Source organism: Mizuhopecten yessoensis, unplaced genomic scaffold (assembly GCF_002113885.1).
Source record: "Mizuhopecten yessoensis strain PY_sf001 unplaced genomic scaffold, ASM211388v2 scaffold10989_1, whole genome shotgun sequence".
NCBI lineage: Eukaryota > Metazoa > Mollusca > Bivalvia > Pectinida > Pectinidae > Mizuhopecten > Mizuhopecten yessoensis.
In genome coordinates this window covers 436,059-456,234 of record NW_018408822.1, presented here as the reverse complement: position 1 = coordinate 456,234, position 20,176 = coordinate 436,059, and the positions used below count along the sequence as shown (strand labels likewise).

General features: G+C 35.8%; 1 protein-coding gene across 1 annotated transcript in view; it reads right to left on the bottom strand.

The window, feature by feature from the left end:
- The window catches only part of LOC110464455, an 86,876-nt gene extending 72,623 nt beyond the window's left edge, over nt 1–14,253 (bottom strand). Inside the window, exon 1 of the mRNA XM_021519674.1 lies at nt 14,151–14,253. Within this exon, the coding sequence (XP_021375349.1) occupies nt 14,151–14,160 (10 nt within the window). The 5' untranslated portion in view covers nt 14,161–14,253. The remainder of the gene's footprint in view (nt 1–14,150) is intronic.
- Nucleotides 14,254–20,176: the final 5,923 nt, after the last annotated feature.

Sequence of the window (20,176 nt, the reverse complement as noted above, 5' to 3'; positions counted from 1 at the left end):
CTAAATGAGAAATAGCATTGCCTGGCGTTTCCACGACATCCATAAGATTTGAACAAAGTAAGCTGGCAATCTCAGCTTGGAACATGTTGACCTCATACATATTAGGTCTCTCCCCTCTTTCCTCCGTGATCATTCGGCTCTTTCCTCCGTGATCATTCGGATTTTGTTTCTACCTGTTTACACATTCATTTCACCGGTCAGTGGATACTTGATACCACTAACGTCACAACACGCATCTCTTTATCCCATCGCTGACCTAAACCATATGTTCCTTAAAGCGTAACATATGGCATAGTTGTGTTCTGGTCCAAGACCAGGATGCTTTGCTGTATGATCATTCCTTGAATACCAGTCTGTGTCACCAAGTTTTATGCTATGCATAGATGTGGAATATGTTCACCTCTTCTCATTTCTATCACATTTCCCTTTTTTCGACTGAAGTTAAGCAGCCTTTTCACTAGTACCTGTTATACTTGAGTAAGTGTTGACACGCGGTTGACATTTGGAGTCACACACACTACGATCCGCTCTGTGTTGGCTTTTATACACAGAAAATACTTTATAACCAATCTGATGAGGTTGATTCCAAATAACTGAACTGTAAGTCCTGTAGGCTGTCGCATCCCAGACGGCGCCCAATATCAGCTTCCGCTGACTTCCGGGTTTTGTTGATGCTACTTCCGTCCACCACTTTCCACATTTTTTATGTCAAAACGTACATTATTTAAAATGTTTTCTTGTTTGAAAAAAAGGATCTGTAAAAGGGAAAGCGTATGTAAACAGTTCAAGAATTCCCCCGATGAAAATTTGTCTTAATCAAAATTCCTGATTTATTTTTTCTAGTGTCTATTGTAGAAATTTGAAAATAAATCACTAAGGAATAATAAGGTTTTCAACAGAAATGCGAATATTATGCATTTTAACGATACAATGTCAAAACATACCTTAATTTGTGTGCAAGTGTATTAATTGATAGCGGTAAAAGCCACGAAGTAGATCTTCTCTGTTGCTGTTACCGCTGTATATTATTTGATAGTTTGACTGGTACATTGAATACCAAATACTGGGTTAATATCCCGCTTTTTAACCTTGCGTAAAGATTAATGAAACATGTAAACCTGCCAAATCGTGGAAGTATGTACATTAAACAAGTTTATGATATTAAACTCTCGAGGATTTCCGTTGACAGCAGATTGTCAAATGTGTAATAAACGAAGAAGTATGACGAATGAACGACTTCCTGCTTTGGTGGTTATTGGTGGTTTAAACATGTCATCCTGGTTCTCAGATATATAATGCTTGAATGAAGTCATTATATATATATGAACGACTCTGCCATATCAATCCTTGTAATGTTTTGTTTGTGTTGCCGGTAAACAAATCGTTTTCCTATAAGGTAATAATAGAATATATATGAATGAACTACGCTTTTAATCTATAGGACAAAATACGTTCAAATGCTGTGCAAAATATGTTTTGAATGTTATATATTTTTGGAATGTTAATAATAAAAAAAGGTTTTATACAATGATATGTTTCAATAAAATAATAATAAATAAATTAGTAAAATCAATCAGTGTTTATTTTATTGTTATCCTCAAACTGAATGTATTTCCTAACTATTTACCGGATTTAGAAATAATGCAAGTTCTAAATAATCCGAGCCAACAAGAGTGATTAATACAAGTTGTGATAACTCATATTAATTTATGATTTGGCTGTTCTACAGTACATTCTCTACACCTAGGAACACAATGTCATCCGGATCAATTGGCTTCATACAAAAGTGTGACGCCTACCATACCAACCCTTGTCGTAACTGATCTCGGTTCGAAACCTGGAGCACATTTCAATATTTCAGTAACACATCACGAACTAAAGATTTTATCTACGGTATTTTTGCTGATCACAGATATGTTATAAAATAACTACAACATCACTCGCATTGATTATTGCAGCTGTGAGCAAGGCAACAGTTGATGCATCTATTGGGGCTATGTGAGCTATCAAAATGCTTTGATGTGTATAAGTTTAGAACGGAAGGACTGACAATTATTCAGTGTGAATTTCGATTATTCACAGTAGTGGTAATGTCTTGGAGGAATCTAACAGACTTGTTTGTACTGATATACATGTAACTGTCGCCATGCAGGTTTTGTCATTAAGTTCGTGTCAATATTGTACAAATACATATCGTATATCAATATAAATATACATCACAGACCTCAACAAAGCTAAACATATTTACATATATCTCGTACTTAAACTGATTGCTATAAATGATAGGTTAAAACCATAGTTGTACTAACATGGCTGTATGGATTTTTCTACAACAATAATATACCGCCGGTGAGCAGGTTTACATTAAAATTCAGTAGTTCATGATGTGTGATATATTTATCAATGTCTGGTATGAATTCTGCGAGCAAACTTGATGACCATTACGTGGCAGTCGTTATACGATATAGAGTGTGTACATATGACAGTGAGACATTTAAATACTGGCACATTTAACCTCGTTGTATATACCCTGTGGCACGCTGGAATCGTTAAGATCTGTAGCAAATAAACACCAGCCATGTTACCATAACAGCCGTACAGACATGATATAAACAACGATTTAAAAATAGATACAAATGTAGTTCAGTACTCGTATAAAAAATATGTATTATTAATAAAAAAAAATATCAATATAGATATGGAATTATACAGAATTGTTAGTGTCTTTTCTATATAAATGAGTTTTATTCCAAATATGACTTAGAACAGCAGCAACACATATGGCCTGAGGTCGCTGACTGTTCTCCAGTCTTTTTTTTCAACAGGAAAGTATTACATTACCGTGAATATTTGATCCAGACAAATAACACACAGAAGACAAAGTATCAGATCCCGTCGCAACTTAAACATATTGGATTGTCCTTGCTGTTTTTATGACTAGGTTAGTGTTTATATCATATCAAGTTAAAATCGTCGGCAAGTGAAAAAACCTCTTCTGGGAATCGTGACCTGGCATATGCCGAAGATACTTACTGAAAACAATCTTCGTATATGTACAAAGTTTTCGCTATCTTATAATAATGCACACTATTTAAAAATCATGAAAGCCATGGGTAATGTGACTGTCATCTGAGCCACCGTTTTTATTCTCAACTTCCACTTTTCGTCTGCCATTTGGTTTCGGTAACTGTGATATGAGGTGTACAATACATGAAACCGATCAACCCATTAACCGAAACCAATCCGGAAAACCAATATCGGCCCAGACAGATGATATCACCATGTGAATGGTTTACGTATCAACCATGAAAACACAAACTGCTCATGGCTATGTCAGGTGATTGTTTGTGCATCAACCAGAAACAATAAGATTAGTCCAGAAAGATGAGAAGGCCATTTGGATTGTTTACGTACTATCTGCAAGGCAAAACAAACGAGATCTGTCTGGTCAGATATGTTATTATATGGATTGTTTACATCTCAACCAGGCAAAAATAAATAAGTCCATAATAGTTTTAACTGTGTATGCATCAACCAGTTTAGCTGATATATCTTGCCGACAGAATACTGTAGATAAGGTATATCCAAGTTACCTACGTTTTTTAAGTAATGTGAAGGATCGACTGCGAATTCAATGATAATGTAAAAAATATTCATACAACACATAAAAAAATTCCTGTCAGATGTCAGAGCGTGAAAATAAGATTGTGCGAAATATAATAAACCTACAGTATGTAAATGTGTAGACTCAAATGTGCCTTGATAGCTAAATGACAGAGATGACAAAAGCTACACATAATTTTTAAATTTCATTTGAATAAATATTCATTCAAACATTGCTTAAAATTATACTGCATGGTGTCGTTGTTACTCGGATGTTTATTTTACCTACTTTCACGGTCTGAAAAATACGCGAAAAATAGCCAAATTTAACTATTGAATTTTAAGTTTATGTAGAACACTATTTAAACGCTGAGAATTCGAAGACTTTTGCGAACGGTGTTGCAAGAAATTAAATGCTGCAAAATCATTTTCAGGAATAAGTCGTGAATATATGACCAGGGAAACTAAAGCTCCATACGGTTTAACTTCATCCTCTGTGTATCACTAATGTAGGTTTAGTCCTAGATTGTATATTGACATGTTTGTCATGTCTTTTCTTCATGGGAAGAATAGTTGAGTAGTTATGCAATAACTGGAAGTCGATATTTTTATTTAGTCTAAATTGTACTTTTATTTAAATAAGGAGAAGCAGCTGCTTAATTCATCCAATGATATATTGAAAAGTGTCAGCGAGTCATCTGTCTATAAAACATTGTATTGGCTTATTGTTTTGGTAGTCCGCCCCGAGACACACAAACCTTGCCCATTATAACCTATCAATGTTGTATCAGATAGCTTAGACACAAAGTCAGTCTCTTAGAACATTTCAATGTTGGGTTAGATCGCCGTTGAACACAAAAACCCTGCCTCTTCAAATCTTGTCAATGATGTGTTATATATTTTTTGGCTACACAAATCATGTCGCTAAGAATCATTTAAGAAATTATTTTTGGCACACACAACTTGTCTTTAGAACCTTGACAGACATTTGATTGATCGCCATGGGACACACAAAACCTGCCCTTTAGAAGTTGGTTGATTTTGTGTTTTACTGCCTTGGGACACACATACACAAAACCTGCCTTTGAGCACTTGGTTTATTTTTAATAGTCTAGGGACATACAAAACCTGCCTTTTAATACCTATTTTAGTTTGTTTAATATTGCCTTCGGAAACCTGCCTTGAAAATGATTTGTTTTGTTCAACTGCCTTGAATCATACAAAACCTGCCTTTTAGAATCTTGTTTATTTTGTTTTACATTGCATTGGGACACACAAAAACTGCCTTTTAGAATTTTGTTTATTTTGTTTTACATTGCATTGGGACACACAAAACCTGCCTTTCAGAACTATTTCGTTTTACATTGCCTTCGGACACACAAACACAAGACCTGCCTTTTAGAACTTGGTTTATATTTTGTTCCAATGCCTTGGGGACAACAAAATCTGCCTTTTAGAACTTTGTTTATATGTATTTACATTACCCTGGGACACACAAAACCTGCCTTTTAGAACTTGGTTTATTTTGTTTTGCATTGCCTTTGGACACACAATCCTGCCTTTTAGAATTTGTTTTTTGTTTTTTTTACACTGCCTTGAGACACACATAACCTGCCTTTTAGAACTTGGTTTATTTTGTTTTGCATTGCCTTGGGACAAATAAAATCTGTCTTTTATAACTTTGTTTATTTTGTTTTACACTGCCTTCAGACACACATAACCTGCCTTTTAGAACTTGGTTTATTTTGTTTTACATTGCCTTGGGACACATACAATCTAAATTTTAAAACTTGGTTTATTTTGTTTTGCATTGCCTTGGGACACACAAAACCTGCCTTTTATAACTTAGTTTATTTTGTTTTACATTACCTTGGACACACAAAACCTGCCTACACTTCCTTGGGACACACAAAACCTGCCTTTTAGAACTTGGTTTATTTTGTTTTGCATTGCCTTTGGACACACAATCCTGCCTTTTAGAACTTTGTTTTTGTTTTTTTACACTGCCTTGAGACACACATAACCTGCCTTTTAGAACTTGGTTTATTTTGTTTTACATTGCCTTGGGACACATAAAATCTAAATTTTAGAACTTGGTTTATTTTGTTTTGCATTGCCTTGGGACACACAATCCTGCCTTTTATAACTTAGTTTGTTTGGTTTTACATTGCCTTTGGACACACAAAACCTGCCTACACTTCCTTGGGACACACACAACCCTGTTATTTCCATCAACAACTTTTGACTTATGTTAAGTGTGTCCATCATACAGCAATGCTGTGATTTGCATTGCATTGATGAGCGTTCGTGAAACCTGACCCTGACCCGTAGAACGACTCCCCGAGAGGGACAGAGTTAATCAGTAGCCCTACAATTCCAATGGTTAACTATGCGTAATGACAGCTTAAGCGTGTCATGAGTCGTGCATATATCATGTATGTCACAATTATTCATCGTACTGTTCTTCATGATACTACAGCGTACTACAACTAATGTTCGTGTTCCTTAGACTTAGTGCGAAGCTACATGTAACAATACATATCGATGCATGTGCAAGACATTTCCAATAATGCGATAATGGTAAATAATATATTTAATAAAATACCTATCAAATGCAGACTTTGTATACGTGTAATTTTTCACTAAAACAAAAGCAATTAAATGGATGGGATACCAGCTGGCTATCGTTGTTTTGCATCAACAACAAAAGCTAGGGATAACAGGAGTACAAGCATTATTGCTTCTAGTAAAACCATATCAAAAATATGAAAATGAACTTTGTTGGCAATTACACAGTCAGATATGATATCTACAAGGCTGGGATACCAGTTTGGCTCTCTCAATTTTTATTTACATGCAATTAATATGGTTATAAATTTATCATATTCTTGCAGTAACATGTTTGAAAAACGCGTTTCATTGTAGAACCACTTGTTTGAGTTTACTCGACAATTGTTCGTGTTATTTTATGCAATACTAGAATATATACAAGTAAACTCAACTTAAAATTTTAAATGTTCTTTAGAAAAAAACAGAATTCAATGCAGTTCATGAATTTATATTTACATTCTGTGTTGTATTTGCCTATATGTCGTTAGTAAACCAAATTGCAGTATATGAGACTGTATACTACAATTGACAGTGATTCGGCCAGTGTAGGAATTCAGCTGGTACAAGGTAAACAAACATGGCCGCCAGTCACATTCGATATCAATAGGCCTATAGTCAGAGAACTTTCTGTGTTCGTTAGCATTTAGCAATGTAGGTCATCCCACAAAATAAAGCAACTTGACAAATTATGACGATATATACATTTATTATAAGATGTGTAGGTACCACAAAATTATTGTAAGCGCCATTCTAGATACGAAATTACCAAGTTTATCAACGTCATCACACAGGGGCTCGGTTTCGAGATTTTAAGTTATGCTTAACATCAGTGAATAACCACAACAATAAAACCTTGTAAAAGTCGAGGGTATCGACAAGGTTTTAGATTGTGTGTAAATACCTATTTAAGTGTTGTGTTTCTTCAGTGATGACATCCATTACTCAAAATCACGAAACCGAGCCCCTGTGAACGTCGTCTGCTAGCGATGCTAATCTGACAGATTAGACATGGAATCTGTTTCAAACGAAACGTCCTTGGACTCGTTATCACCTACTGAAAGGACCATTTTAATTAAACATTTCTGAGTATATATGCTTCTGAAAAAAAAAACGTAATATTCCAGTCGATAGAAACATAAGCGTTTCCCGAGGAAACAATCAAGTCCGTTCAGTGCCGCATCACTTCCAAATACATGTAATCCATCAATGCAAGAAAAACAGCTTTGATTTTAAACAAGCAGAAGTTATGCAATTACTAACATTTTTTTAACAAATACACACTCATATGTAATAAATAATTAAGTTATGTTTGTGTTCAAACCATTTTAGGTGCGTGTGGTTTCCAATGACACGAGGAACTAGATTATTTCTTCTGGAAAATTCGGCTGTTCTGGGATTTGAACTTACCGATGTCACAGATATGATAAGCGGGAAATTCAAACGTATTTTGCTTAAGTTACAAAAAAACAAACTATATAAATGTAAATATAAGTATTGAACTGTTACCAGATGCAGTATACAGTCGATATGATTGCAATTTGAGTGACAGATAAATATTCATGTCGCCCGTTAGGCGCCATTCTATTTATCTATCACCCAAATTGCATTCATATCGACTGTATACTGCATCTTGTAACAGTTCAATGCTTAAATAAACAGCAGTGACATATTTTAACACATATTTCATCCTAATCCCCAACACGTAAAAATCGTCTAATTTATATAGGTCCTACCGAAAACATTTAAAAGAGACTAAAACGTTGCAATCGCCTGTGCTATTTCTTATTGCGTTTAAGTCACTTAATAGACAGACATGTTGCTTTCCTTTCATAATAGATTACACATCGAAACAATTGAGATAACTTATTTTCCTACTGTTTTTAATCTAATAAAACATAAAATTACAATGAATTGTTACAGCGCAGAAATAATGTAACATTATACTGGACTAAATCTAGATTGTACACAAGTCCCGTCTTCTATTAATAACTGTGCATGAACAAGCATAAACATCTGTATACAGCTGCAGGGCAGGAATAGAGTATTATAGCTGTCTTTTTCTTACTGTTGACCTCGAAATAGGTCCTAGTCAAAGTTACGATTAGTAATATATATTATCCTTAACAGTTCAATATCACAATTCAAACCAAAATACGTGTCAGACTCAGATAAGCTGATTTGTGTCGTGGTTGCACGTCGAAATTCCAAAAATCTAGCAAATAAATCCAGAAACTTTACAAAATACAGAATGGTGGAAATAATCTATTAAACTATGACATTTCGGTGACCAAACTAGAAAATACAATGTCTATTTTTTGAATTCATAATGTGTCCCCAGTAGGAATATAAAGTGTTGCCGTTGTCAATATTTCATGCAGTGGAAGACATTTGAATTACTGGAATGATCAAAATGTTCTTCCGGACAAGAGTTGTAAGGATATTGAGTACTTTTTAGGCCAAAGTGTTATCCAGCTGAATGGACAGTTGTGTATGGGTATGGTTGTTGAAAATGCGCGTGCTGATGACGGATTTGTTTTTGATTTTTTCGCTACGTTTGTTTCACATTTTTACTGACTTAAATCTCTTCTAGAAACAGTTGATAAATATCGTCATGACGTCATGTTTTGCACAACATGGCATCAATCTACCAAAGGCGTCAATATGTTGACACCGCTCGCCAACACATGAACTAATTATATAACACCTGATAGACTTACAAACACTATTTCAAGTTACCTTCATAGTATGACCGGCGGAAGAGTTAATCGTGAGCTTGACACGATTTTAGTATATTTGCAGGTTAAACAAAAAATGTTTAGCTTGTGCGTTAGCCAATATTCCAAAACAAATATGTTTACCATCATTCGACAAGTCCCTTGGTTTGCTTGTTTACATTTGCAATGCATGAGAGGATTGTATAAGAACGTTCCACGTGCATGGTTTCTTGACAACATAATACATGATTATTAACCGATGAAGAGTGTTATCACATTGCCGGTTTGGTAGAATTACCTTTTATGCAAAAAGTGGCATTTATATAATTTCAGCTTATTTTGCAGACCCATCTAATATTTTGGAATTGATCAAATGTTATTCATTTATATGGTTCGTAAAGATAGCTATTTATAAAACTTACAGTAAGGCATCTTATCGCGCTTTAGGTATGCCAGTACTGAATTCCTTCACGTATGCATACCACTAATGATGATTTTTATATAAGTAGCGAAACCTGACTGGGTCGATCTCATGCGACAAGGTGGCTTAATTGCTTAGAGAGTTCGTCTAGAGTTCGGAGGGCCCCGGGTCCTAATCACTGTCTTTCCGCACGCGTGCATTCTCTCCTCCAGTGGTTCCATATAGATACATTCCTAAGCGAGTTGTAAATAAAGATGACTAATTATAAAAGTTAGTATCAGTTATTTGTTAGTGTTAGTAAAGATGACTGACCACTTATAAAATTGAGTATCAATTAAGGTACTTTACCGCGGGTAAACATCCGTGAAGGAGATTCAAACGGCCGCCATGGTACCATGACGTCATGTGTTGACCAATCCGAAATAATACTTATTTTTAGCTCACTTCTTTACCGCTGAAGAGATGACATGGGAGTTGCTAAGCAAAAGTAAACGTTCGACAGCAGTTTATTGTGAAACCTGCCAGTACCTTAAAGAATATCACTGATCAGACAGAACACCGGTTTGACTACCATTCCATTTGTATCATCCACCAGTGTGGTAATCACATCGTTTTGATAGAATCTCACAGCTATAACAATTTACCAGCCGTGACAAACTATGGACGATAGTTTCATTCTGAATGCAGTGTCTTGGAGTCAATCCAACCAGAAGCAGCACGTATTATTACAGGTTAATCACTTGATACAAGTCATGACATCTGATATAGAGAATCTGGTTTTATAACACTTAATAGAAGAAGACTTTTGCATCAAAATACTACCTTTTATGAAATACATAATAAGAAAAGCTCCTCTCATGTCTATGATATAAGTAAACCGTACATTAACAATAATACTGACTATTTTCATCTTCCCCATAATAGAATGTTTGATGTTCCTATACCGAGAACTCAGTTATATAATGCCAGGGTTTTCCCCAAACTGATGTCTGAATGGAATGATCCAACTTGCCTGTATCCCACAATGACATCAATTAGAGCTATAAAAGAGATGTTTTACAATCAGCTGAAATGGATTCTCAACTCCAATGTACTAATATTTTTAAATACTATAGTGATCGAAAATTTAATATAACCTTTTGTCAGCTTACAAAACTGACCCAGTAACCTGAGTTCATATCTATTTTAATATCATCTAATTGATACCCCTTTCTGCTTACGTAATTTTCCTGTTGAGGATTGTGATCACTTCCTTCTCAACTGTTCCCTGTATGCTTATGAAAGGCAAATTCTCCTGAACTCCATTTCTGCTCTTAATGACACTATTCCATTAAATACTAAGACTTTGTTTATGGATGTCGAAAACTCGATATCAATATGAGTGTAAGTATTCTAGAGATGGTTCAGAGATTCATTGAAGACACTGGACGCTTTTACTAGATTACACTTATTTGTTTATCTAGTTTCACATGACTTTGCTGTGTGGAATGACATCAACACATAATTGTACTGTGTGCTGTCAACAAGCATCATTTGCCTATTTGTTCTATATTGTTTTTATTATAAAGTTTCTGTAACAACAATTTTTCAATTTGCAATGACACGCAATTATCAATATATATATAATATATATAGTACAATATCCATCTTATCTTTTATTCTTTTCTTTTATCTATGTAGAACTCTTAGTATTGTTGTATATATTACTTTATGGGGATCAATTGGAATCCCATGCCAGTTATAGCGTGGGTTTTTTCAGTTTTAATAATTATGAAAATATCATTTATTCAAACGTTAGGTAATTACGATTCGTTCAATAGAGTCCAGATGTCTGTCCTATTTAAATCAAATTCGATCAGAGATCTCAATGACAGACCACGCAGCTGCTGGTATACATTAGTCCTGTCTGAAGACAATCTAACTTATCGTCAACATCACAAATAAACAAACAAAAACTTGCAATCAAGATAAATATTCCGCCCGAAAGTAATGCATTTATTTTCTAACCAATCCAAAAACCACGTAATATCCATTAATCTACGTCTATCATTGTTTTGAGGGGGTGGTCTTAAAACCTGTTTTAGCTTTTATTCCGGCGTGTGTCCGGTGATCTGGATAACGTGAGTGTCTCGCTTTTCGATGAAGCTCCGATTTCCTGCTAAATGTACATTGAGTTTAGATTACGGAAATAGATAGACGGTAGTCATAGGCAATGCTTATTCAAATTGACTGAGACACATTCTGTCGTGGCACATATTTTACCAATATATCAAATTTACATTCGTAAGACCAATTTGTTTTAAATATTAAATACACAGTATGGTCGTTTCGTTTATATTTTTATATGGTAAATTTTAATCAAAGATGTGACATAGATCAATCAAAATAATTTGCAACCGTTTAACCACGATTTACCGTCCGCACTTTTTTCATTTCCTTATATTTACCCTCTCATGGCACTGCCACTATATAACCCTGCCAAATTCAGTTGGCAATCATATAGGCTGTGAATACGTGGACCGATTGTTGACATCATAATTGCTACGTTGGATACCACTGACCCTCCATCCATGGGCGATGGCTGTTCTAATCATTGAACAAGCAAACACGATACATACATTATTTGAACTAAATGCTGAATAATAAAAAGTGTAATTGAATTTTCTATGAGATGAACAGATTCCAAAAAATGGTAGTTTGAATGCCATGAATGCCAACTGAAAGCAGTTCAATACTTAAGCCCAGGTGGCGATTTGTATTGACGTCAATGACTCTGTACCTGCTATCGGACCATAGAACAGGTTAAGAGTACCACTGCAACAGTTAGAACCGTGAAGAATATTTCCCCTTTAGAGATTAGTTTATCCGATTCGGAATAGTCTCTCTCATACATGTATACATGTATACATGTACACAGGATTTAGCAATATAAAGGCGTTTTCTAGCTGAAAGCTACTACCCTTGGTAAGGTGTTCATCCCTCATTTTGATCATTCCTGGATAATAACGTCGGTAAAATGTGTGGTGTTGGTAGTGAATAGGACCCTGGTTATTTTGGTCATAATTCTGTTTCTTGCATTTTGTGTTTATAAGCTTGTTTATTCTTATATTTGTTTTCAGAAAAACACCTCGAACAATTGTATTTCATTAAAATGGATCGCAAGACGCGTTTTATATGGAATATATTCATAGAATATGACTTGATTTATATTTTACATTAGTAGCAATGGTAATGATGTATTCTAACCTGACGGTGCTGTTACCTGAACATGCTGTGTACAGTAGATATATCAGATATCGTTTTGTACCATATTGCAAACGAATGATACTACGGTAATGACACACAAGAACTGGAACGGCAACATATGTAGCTTACGCCACGTTGTGTTTATATCATAACACTTATGCTTATAGTTCATCATGGCTGAATTTTTTCAATAACAAGTATTTAATTCAGAACACATAGTCTTTAAGAAAAGGGACATAGGTGAGCAAAATCATGACGTATATTATTCTCGTATGGCTTAAAACAACAGAAAAATAAATACAATTATTTCAGAACAAATGATGACGTTTACTTAACCAAAATCGTTTGATATATGGCTCATCAAATGTATATTCGTCAGTTAGAAAACATGTTTGTGACATAGTATCCTCTCGAATACATTCCATCCAAATAATCCAACTTGACAAGTCTCGCTATGATCGTTAAAAGATACACACACATACACACACACAACAGAGATACTGCACTCACGCACATACGGGTCTGAAACGTCCTCATATCTACACCAGGGAATCTTTATTACACCAAAATACAATTAAAGTATAATTGAGTTCACGTTCTAGCCTCAACTGATACACTTTATTATACAACCGGGAATCATCACTTCACATTGCTGTATTGGTACATTTAGTGTTGTCGGATTAGCTCTGTACATGAAGTACATTTTGGGTTTTCCTGCCGATAGCCTGTTATTGATACTCTACGGGTATTGATGATAAATAAAAACAATTGTTTACCCTCAAGGCTTCCGGCAGTTCTGATGTTGTCTGTAATCATTAGAATGTGGTATATTGGAAATCCTTTGATATATGGTGCACTTGTACGAGAAATTACAAATACTACGTCACTTTTATAACGTCATACATTTGCATGTTAAGAAATATCGATATATACGACCGTGTTCTAAAAATGTATAACAATTTGATGTAAATTTTGTAAATCTAATAAAGACTTAACAACATTAAGCTTTGCCGAAATTATCTAATTGAATAAAAAATATTTAACATAGTCAATTTGATTAATCGTGCTCAAGTTTATATGATCTGAATGGCAAGAGTTTTCAACAGAATACGCATCGACGACCATGCACGCTAGAATCCACGTACATAACAGCAGATGTAAGCAGACTAAACGCTATATGATGCATCTGTCGGTTACAGTGCTCGAGCCTCATCCAGGTGTAGCTCAACAGCTTCTCAGGTGAGGATGAACATCACAGATGTGAGCTCCTCTCCAGTAGATAACAGGAATTACAAATAGGTGCATCGGTATCGTGGCTATGTGAGCAGGTATGGTGTTGGGTTTACCTAGCAACCCACGTGTACATCGACAGGTGCAACAACTATGTTCATTGTATCGTGAACCTTTTACGTTATACACATTTACTAAGTCACAAGATACACCCCGTATTCTGTTCCTAGTAAATAAGGTATTCATCAAACACGGCCTATAAAAAACTGATGATGATGTTGATGACAACAAATCACAAATTACAAAAACTATTAAAAATAGCTTACCTTCTGCCATGTCGGCCCTCCAACTAACACTGTATACATATCAGACTGTCAGCAACTATACAACTCCGAAGCCCCGCCCCATTTCATTGATCTTTCCGGGAAACTGACAGCCGGAGCACATGGCATGGTTATCACACGGCAGTGGAATTCCTTCACAGAAATCTCCTATTCACCATCAACGCAAACTGCACGGCAATTTAAACATTTCACATCACCTATATATCTTAATGTCAATATAACCTTTTAGACAAAGCTACATGAAAAATACTTCTCTGCTCAAATATATATTCCGTTTAAAGTGTTTTTAATGGATAAAAAAGTATTGTCACACATAATTATATTGGCTTTTGAAATGTCTCCAGAATGATGCTGCCTTCAGGGCTGAATGATGAAAACAGCGACTAGAGATTTAACTCCGAGCCGTAGTTAGATTTAATGACAACGCATCCAAAGGCGAAATTGAACAATTGCGGAAGGTGTCGTCAACGACTTATCAGATTCCTTACTTTTGTCCCAAGACAATGGCGTGCTCCGTTCTCTGTGTACGTTTTGTCTTTCTTGAGTTCTCTCTTCAATCTGCACCCACTCGTAATATTACTGTTGGGCATGCAATACTCCAGTGGCTATTGCTCCCTTCAAAATACATTGCTCTAGACCATTAATGTCTGTAGAGTATCATTATCTATGCGATATTTATTACATATGCGAAGGGCAAATATTGGAAAACGACCACTGCATGCACGTGAATTCGTTAATGCTTATGTAACGATTACTGCATACGCATGCATCTAATATATACATACAAAGCCTAATTCCCGTAAGAAAATCACTACACAGTTCCTATATATAAAAGATTGTCTAAGCTTTCTTTATATACAAAACCTCAAGTTATGTGTGACCTTGGCTACATACGAGTTTTCGTTACATACAGAATGTCAATTTCCTGTAACGATATATATATGTTCATTTGATTCCGTTATACAAGGAATATTATTCCCGTGTGCCGGTCGATGTATATAATATACGTAATTTCGTTACATTCAGATGTCATTTCCTTATGACGATTACAGCACATACCTGTTTTCGTTATATACCTAAGGAAAAGTCCGTGTAAGGAACAATACATTCTCGTAGTTCGTTGTATAAAAAGTCTCAACCGCTATATACAAGTGCTTTTGTTGTATAAAGAGCAATGTAATTTCCGTGCGAGGATCGCTACTAACCTAAAGTGCTCGTTATGTACCGAATGTAATATTGTGTGACCATCACTACTTCTGTTGTTATACGGCATGCAATGTTCGTGCAAATAGCACTTCATGTTTGTGCTTTTGTTTTAGGGCATATACAGTTTGCATTCGACCGTTTGACACGACTTTAGCAATGACTTCCTACAGATTTTGCATTGATTTATACTAGACCTTTTGCCAATGCTTCGGTATGGACGAATCGTGCTAGGCACATCTAATAAAATATTCATGTAGACTATGAGTTCGACGTGACACATCGTAGACTTCTATAGTGCATGGTTAGGCGAAAGCCGTGTTCTGTTAACTGAAACATCGAACAATGCAGTACAATATAGATTTAAGCGCTGTACATGGGCTGACGCCGTATTAAATCTTAATATTAGTATGTGATTAATATAACCAGGAGCAAACCAGAGTTGTTAGATTCAGAGGTAATCTTACAAGCACACGGAACGAATAGCACTTGTTTATGGTCAGAGTAACACTAATATATACTACGTACATGGTTTGTGGTAACAGTAGTAAAAGGTGATCGGGGTGTTAATAGTCAGAGGTAACAACACATTAGAGACAGGTAACACAAGTATATGGTTAAAAAAAAGAGGTAACAATATTTCATGGTTATAAACAAGAGGTTACACAAGTACGTGGTTATAAACAAGAGGTTATACAAGTACGTGGTTATAAACAAGAGGTAACACAAGTACGTAGTTATAAACAAGAGGTAACAATAGTTCATGGTTATAAACAAGAGGTTACACAAGTACGTAGTTATAAACAAGAGGTAACAATAGGTCATGGCAATAAACAAGAGGTTACACAAGGACGTGGTTATAAACAAGAGGTAAAACAAGTACGTAGTTATAAACAAGAGGGTACACAAGTATGTGGTTATAAACAAGAGGTTATACAAGTACGTGGTTAGAAACAAGAGGTAACACAAGTACGTAGTTATAATCAAGAGGTTACACAAGTACGTGGTTATAAACAAGAGGTAACACAAGTACGTAGTTATAAACAAGAGGTTACACAAGTACGTGGTTATAAACAAGAGGTTACACAAGTACGTGGTTATAAACAAGAGGTTACACAAGTACGTGGTTATAAACAAGAGGTTACACAAGTACGTGGTTATAAACAAGAGGTTACACAAGTACGTGGTTATAAACAAGAGGTTACACAAGTACGTGGTTATAAACAAGAGGTAACAATAGTTCATGGTTATAAACAAGAGGTTACACAAGTACGTGGTTATAAACAAGAGGTTACACAAGTACGTGGTTATAAACAAGAGGTTACACAAGTACGTGGTTATAAACAAGAGGTTACACAAGTACGTGGTTATAAACAAGAGGTAACAATAGTTCATGGTTATAAACAAGAGGTTACACAAGTACGTGGTTATAAACAAGAGGTAACAATAGTTCATGGTTATAAACAAGAGGTAACAATAGTTCATGGTTATAAACAAGAGGTAACACAAGTACGTGGTTATAAACAAGAGGTTACACAAGTATGTGGTTATAAACAAGAGGTAACAATAGTTCATGGTTATAAACAAGAGGCTACACAAGTACGTGGTTATAAACAGAAGTACGTGGTTAAAAACAAGAGGTAACAATAGCTCATGGTTATAAACAAGAGGTTACACAAGTACGTGGTTATAAACAAGAGGTAACAATAGTTCATGGCTATAAACAAGAGGTTACACAAGTATGTGGTTATAAACAAGAGATAACAATAGTTCATGGTTATAAACAAGAGGTTACACAAGTACATGGTTATAAACAAGAGGCAACAATAGTTCATGGTTATAAACAAGAGGTTATACAAGTACGTGGTTATAAACAAGAGGTAGCACAAGTATGTGGTTATAAACAAGAGGTAACAATAGTTCATGGGTATAAACAAGAGGTTATTCAAGTACGTGGTTATAACCAAGAGGTAACAATAGGTCATGGCAATAAACAAGAGGTTATTCAAGTACGTGGTTATAACCAAGAGGTAACAATAGTACATGGTTGTAGAGAGGTGAAGTGTATAGTACGTGGTTATAACCAAGAGGTAACAATAGGTCATGGCAATAAACAAGAGGTTAGACAAGTACGTGGTTATGGGGGAGAGGTTACACAAGTATGTGGTTATAACCAAGAGGTAACAATAGTTCATCGTTATAAACAAGAGGTTGCACAAGTACGTGGTTATAAACAAGAGGTAACACAAGTACGTGGTTCTAAACAAGAGGTAACAATAGTACATGGTTGTAGAGAGGTGAAGTGTATAGTAAGAGTTAGGAGTACCATGGTTTGAGACAGATGGTTCAATGGTTCACGAATGGCATTAACGGCAAGGTGAGTTATCTTTAGTCCTATTCCGAAAGATCTGGACATAAAACTATCGCTTTTGCATTATTTCAACACCGTAATAAGTTATAGTTGAAGACCCAAATAAAACATCGGAATTCAGATATGTGATCTTTAGTTATTAAACTTTAATGACACAAAACAAATTCAGTTTAGTCTGTGAGAAGACATAAAGGCTGATGCCGGCTTTAAAATTGTACGCACATATACAAGTTTATGTTTTTCTCCAGACATATCTTTGCTTTCCAAAATGTTGTTTACGGGTGGCGGGAATGTAAAAGTGATACAACAATCTAATATCCACTTTGCAATTCCCCATCGAAGTCGCAAACACTGGTGGATACTGTCAGAACTTCGTTGACCTTGCAATTCAAGCTGATATTTTCCTCATTGCATTGTGAAGAATATTATTTCATAAGAGTTTAAGAGTTGAATTATATAGTGTTGGGGGGGGGGGGGGGGGGGGGGGGAGCGGTAAAATATCATTATAATCCTAAAAATTCTTGGTGGTATTGAGGTTTTGGTTTATAAGGGCAATGGGCTTTCAGTTTGAGATGTCTATATCAGAATGACTATGGAAAAATCCTGACTGTGGTTTTAAAGCCAAACAGAATAAGGAAGGATAATAGAAGCGTCGTCATCTGTTCCTTTACATATACTTATTTACAGCAATGAGCGGTGGCGATAAAGCCATTGTCCTAAATGCTTATTGTTATCGGGAAATATTTAAATAACATTTCTCATTATCATACATCACAATTATTATATATTTAGACAAAACCCCGCTGCCCTCTTTTCCAAAATGTCAATGCCCACACACAATTTTCAGGATTAATTTGACATGTCACTGCTTTAAAGCACTCTTTACTGAAATGCAACTATTAACCTCTTTCTAAAAAGCAGAAAACATACTCTACCCAAACACTTCCCAAACCCCTTACATTTGCATAACATTTTGGGTAACAAGATAGATCTGTAAAATTATAAAAGTACTTTGACCTGCCTACGTGATCTCCGTCTCGCTTTGATGCCGATACCACTTATCTCTCGATACTAATACCCCACTAGTGAAGCTATAGGGTACACGGTGGTCACGCTGAACTTTATTTCCCTACTGCATCCTCGATATCCAGGGGTTACGCTCACTTTTGCTCTCTGCACCCCTGGAATATGTCAAAGTAATATTGAAGGCACGCGGCTGGCTATTTGATTACTTACTTAAAGTAACTTATAGTTGATTTCCAGTACAGGAACTATATATTTCCTATACACCGGACTAGTCGTTTAATTCCAGTGTTGGTCTGTAACTTCCGTGTAACCCTGTTCTAATTTAAGCTCTATTATTTACAACAGCTCCTGTTTATTCGAGGCCTTGTCCAGTCTGTTCTTAAAAGTGTTTGTGTTTGGTGCGGTGGCTATGGCCCTGGCAAATAGTTCCAAATTCTGGCTACTCTCAGCGAGAAGAAATTATGTCTCAAACTTGATTTGGCCCTCTGTGGAAAAATCTTTCCGGTGTTCCCTCTTGAGATAATTCTGGCGGAGAATACTATTTATATCGTTATCGTATATCCCATTCATTATCTGGGACGTTTCTATCATGTCACCTCTAGTGCAAAGGTATGCTAATGATGGTAATTTTAGCTTCTTCAGCCTTTCTTCATAAGGGAGGTCTTTCATTCATGGTAGTTAGTTGCTTAGTCGCCCTTCTCTGGACTCCCTCCATCTTTTCAATATCTTTGAGTCTAAATGGTGTCAATACTGAACTTGCAAAGTCTAGGTGAGTGTACTATTGCCTTGCACAATGGTAATAATGATTTTTCGTCCATATAATTGAAACTTCTTCTGAGCATTGCGAACATGGAGTTAGCTTTCTTCGCTTTCTGACTTATATGATCCTCGAAGGTGAGGATTGAGTCCACCCTTAAACCGATATCCTTTTTATTTTCTGTTTTGGCTAACACTATGTTGTTTATAGAATATAATGTTGTCCCCTCAACTGGATTTCCTATGCGCATATGTTTACATTTTTGTGGATGTACTTCCAATAGCCATGTTTTGCTCCATTCACACATACTGTCGAAGTCTGTTCGTAGAGTAGCCTTATCCTTATCATTCTCTATGATCTTGATTATTTTTCTATCGTTAGGAGGCAAGGTAGTCTAGTTGTAGGACGCCGGGCTCGTGACCGAAGGGTTGCGGTTTCGCGCCACGGCACGGCAATGTGTTGTATCTTTGAGCAAGATACTTTACTCCGCTTGTTCCAGTCTACTCAGCTGTAAATGAGTAGGTAGTTGGGCAGTGCTAGAATTGTTGAATGCTAGCTGTCAGCGCCGAAATGGCAGCCCCGGCTGTATGCTCCTAATGGAGTTGAGAAATGTATTGGCTGGGTGGAAAGGCCCTATAACCACGGATAATA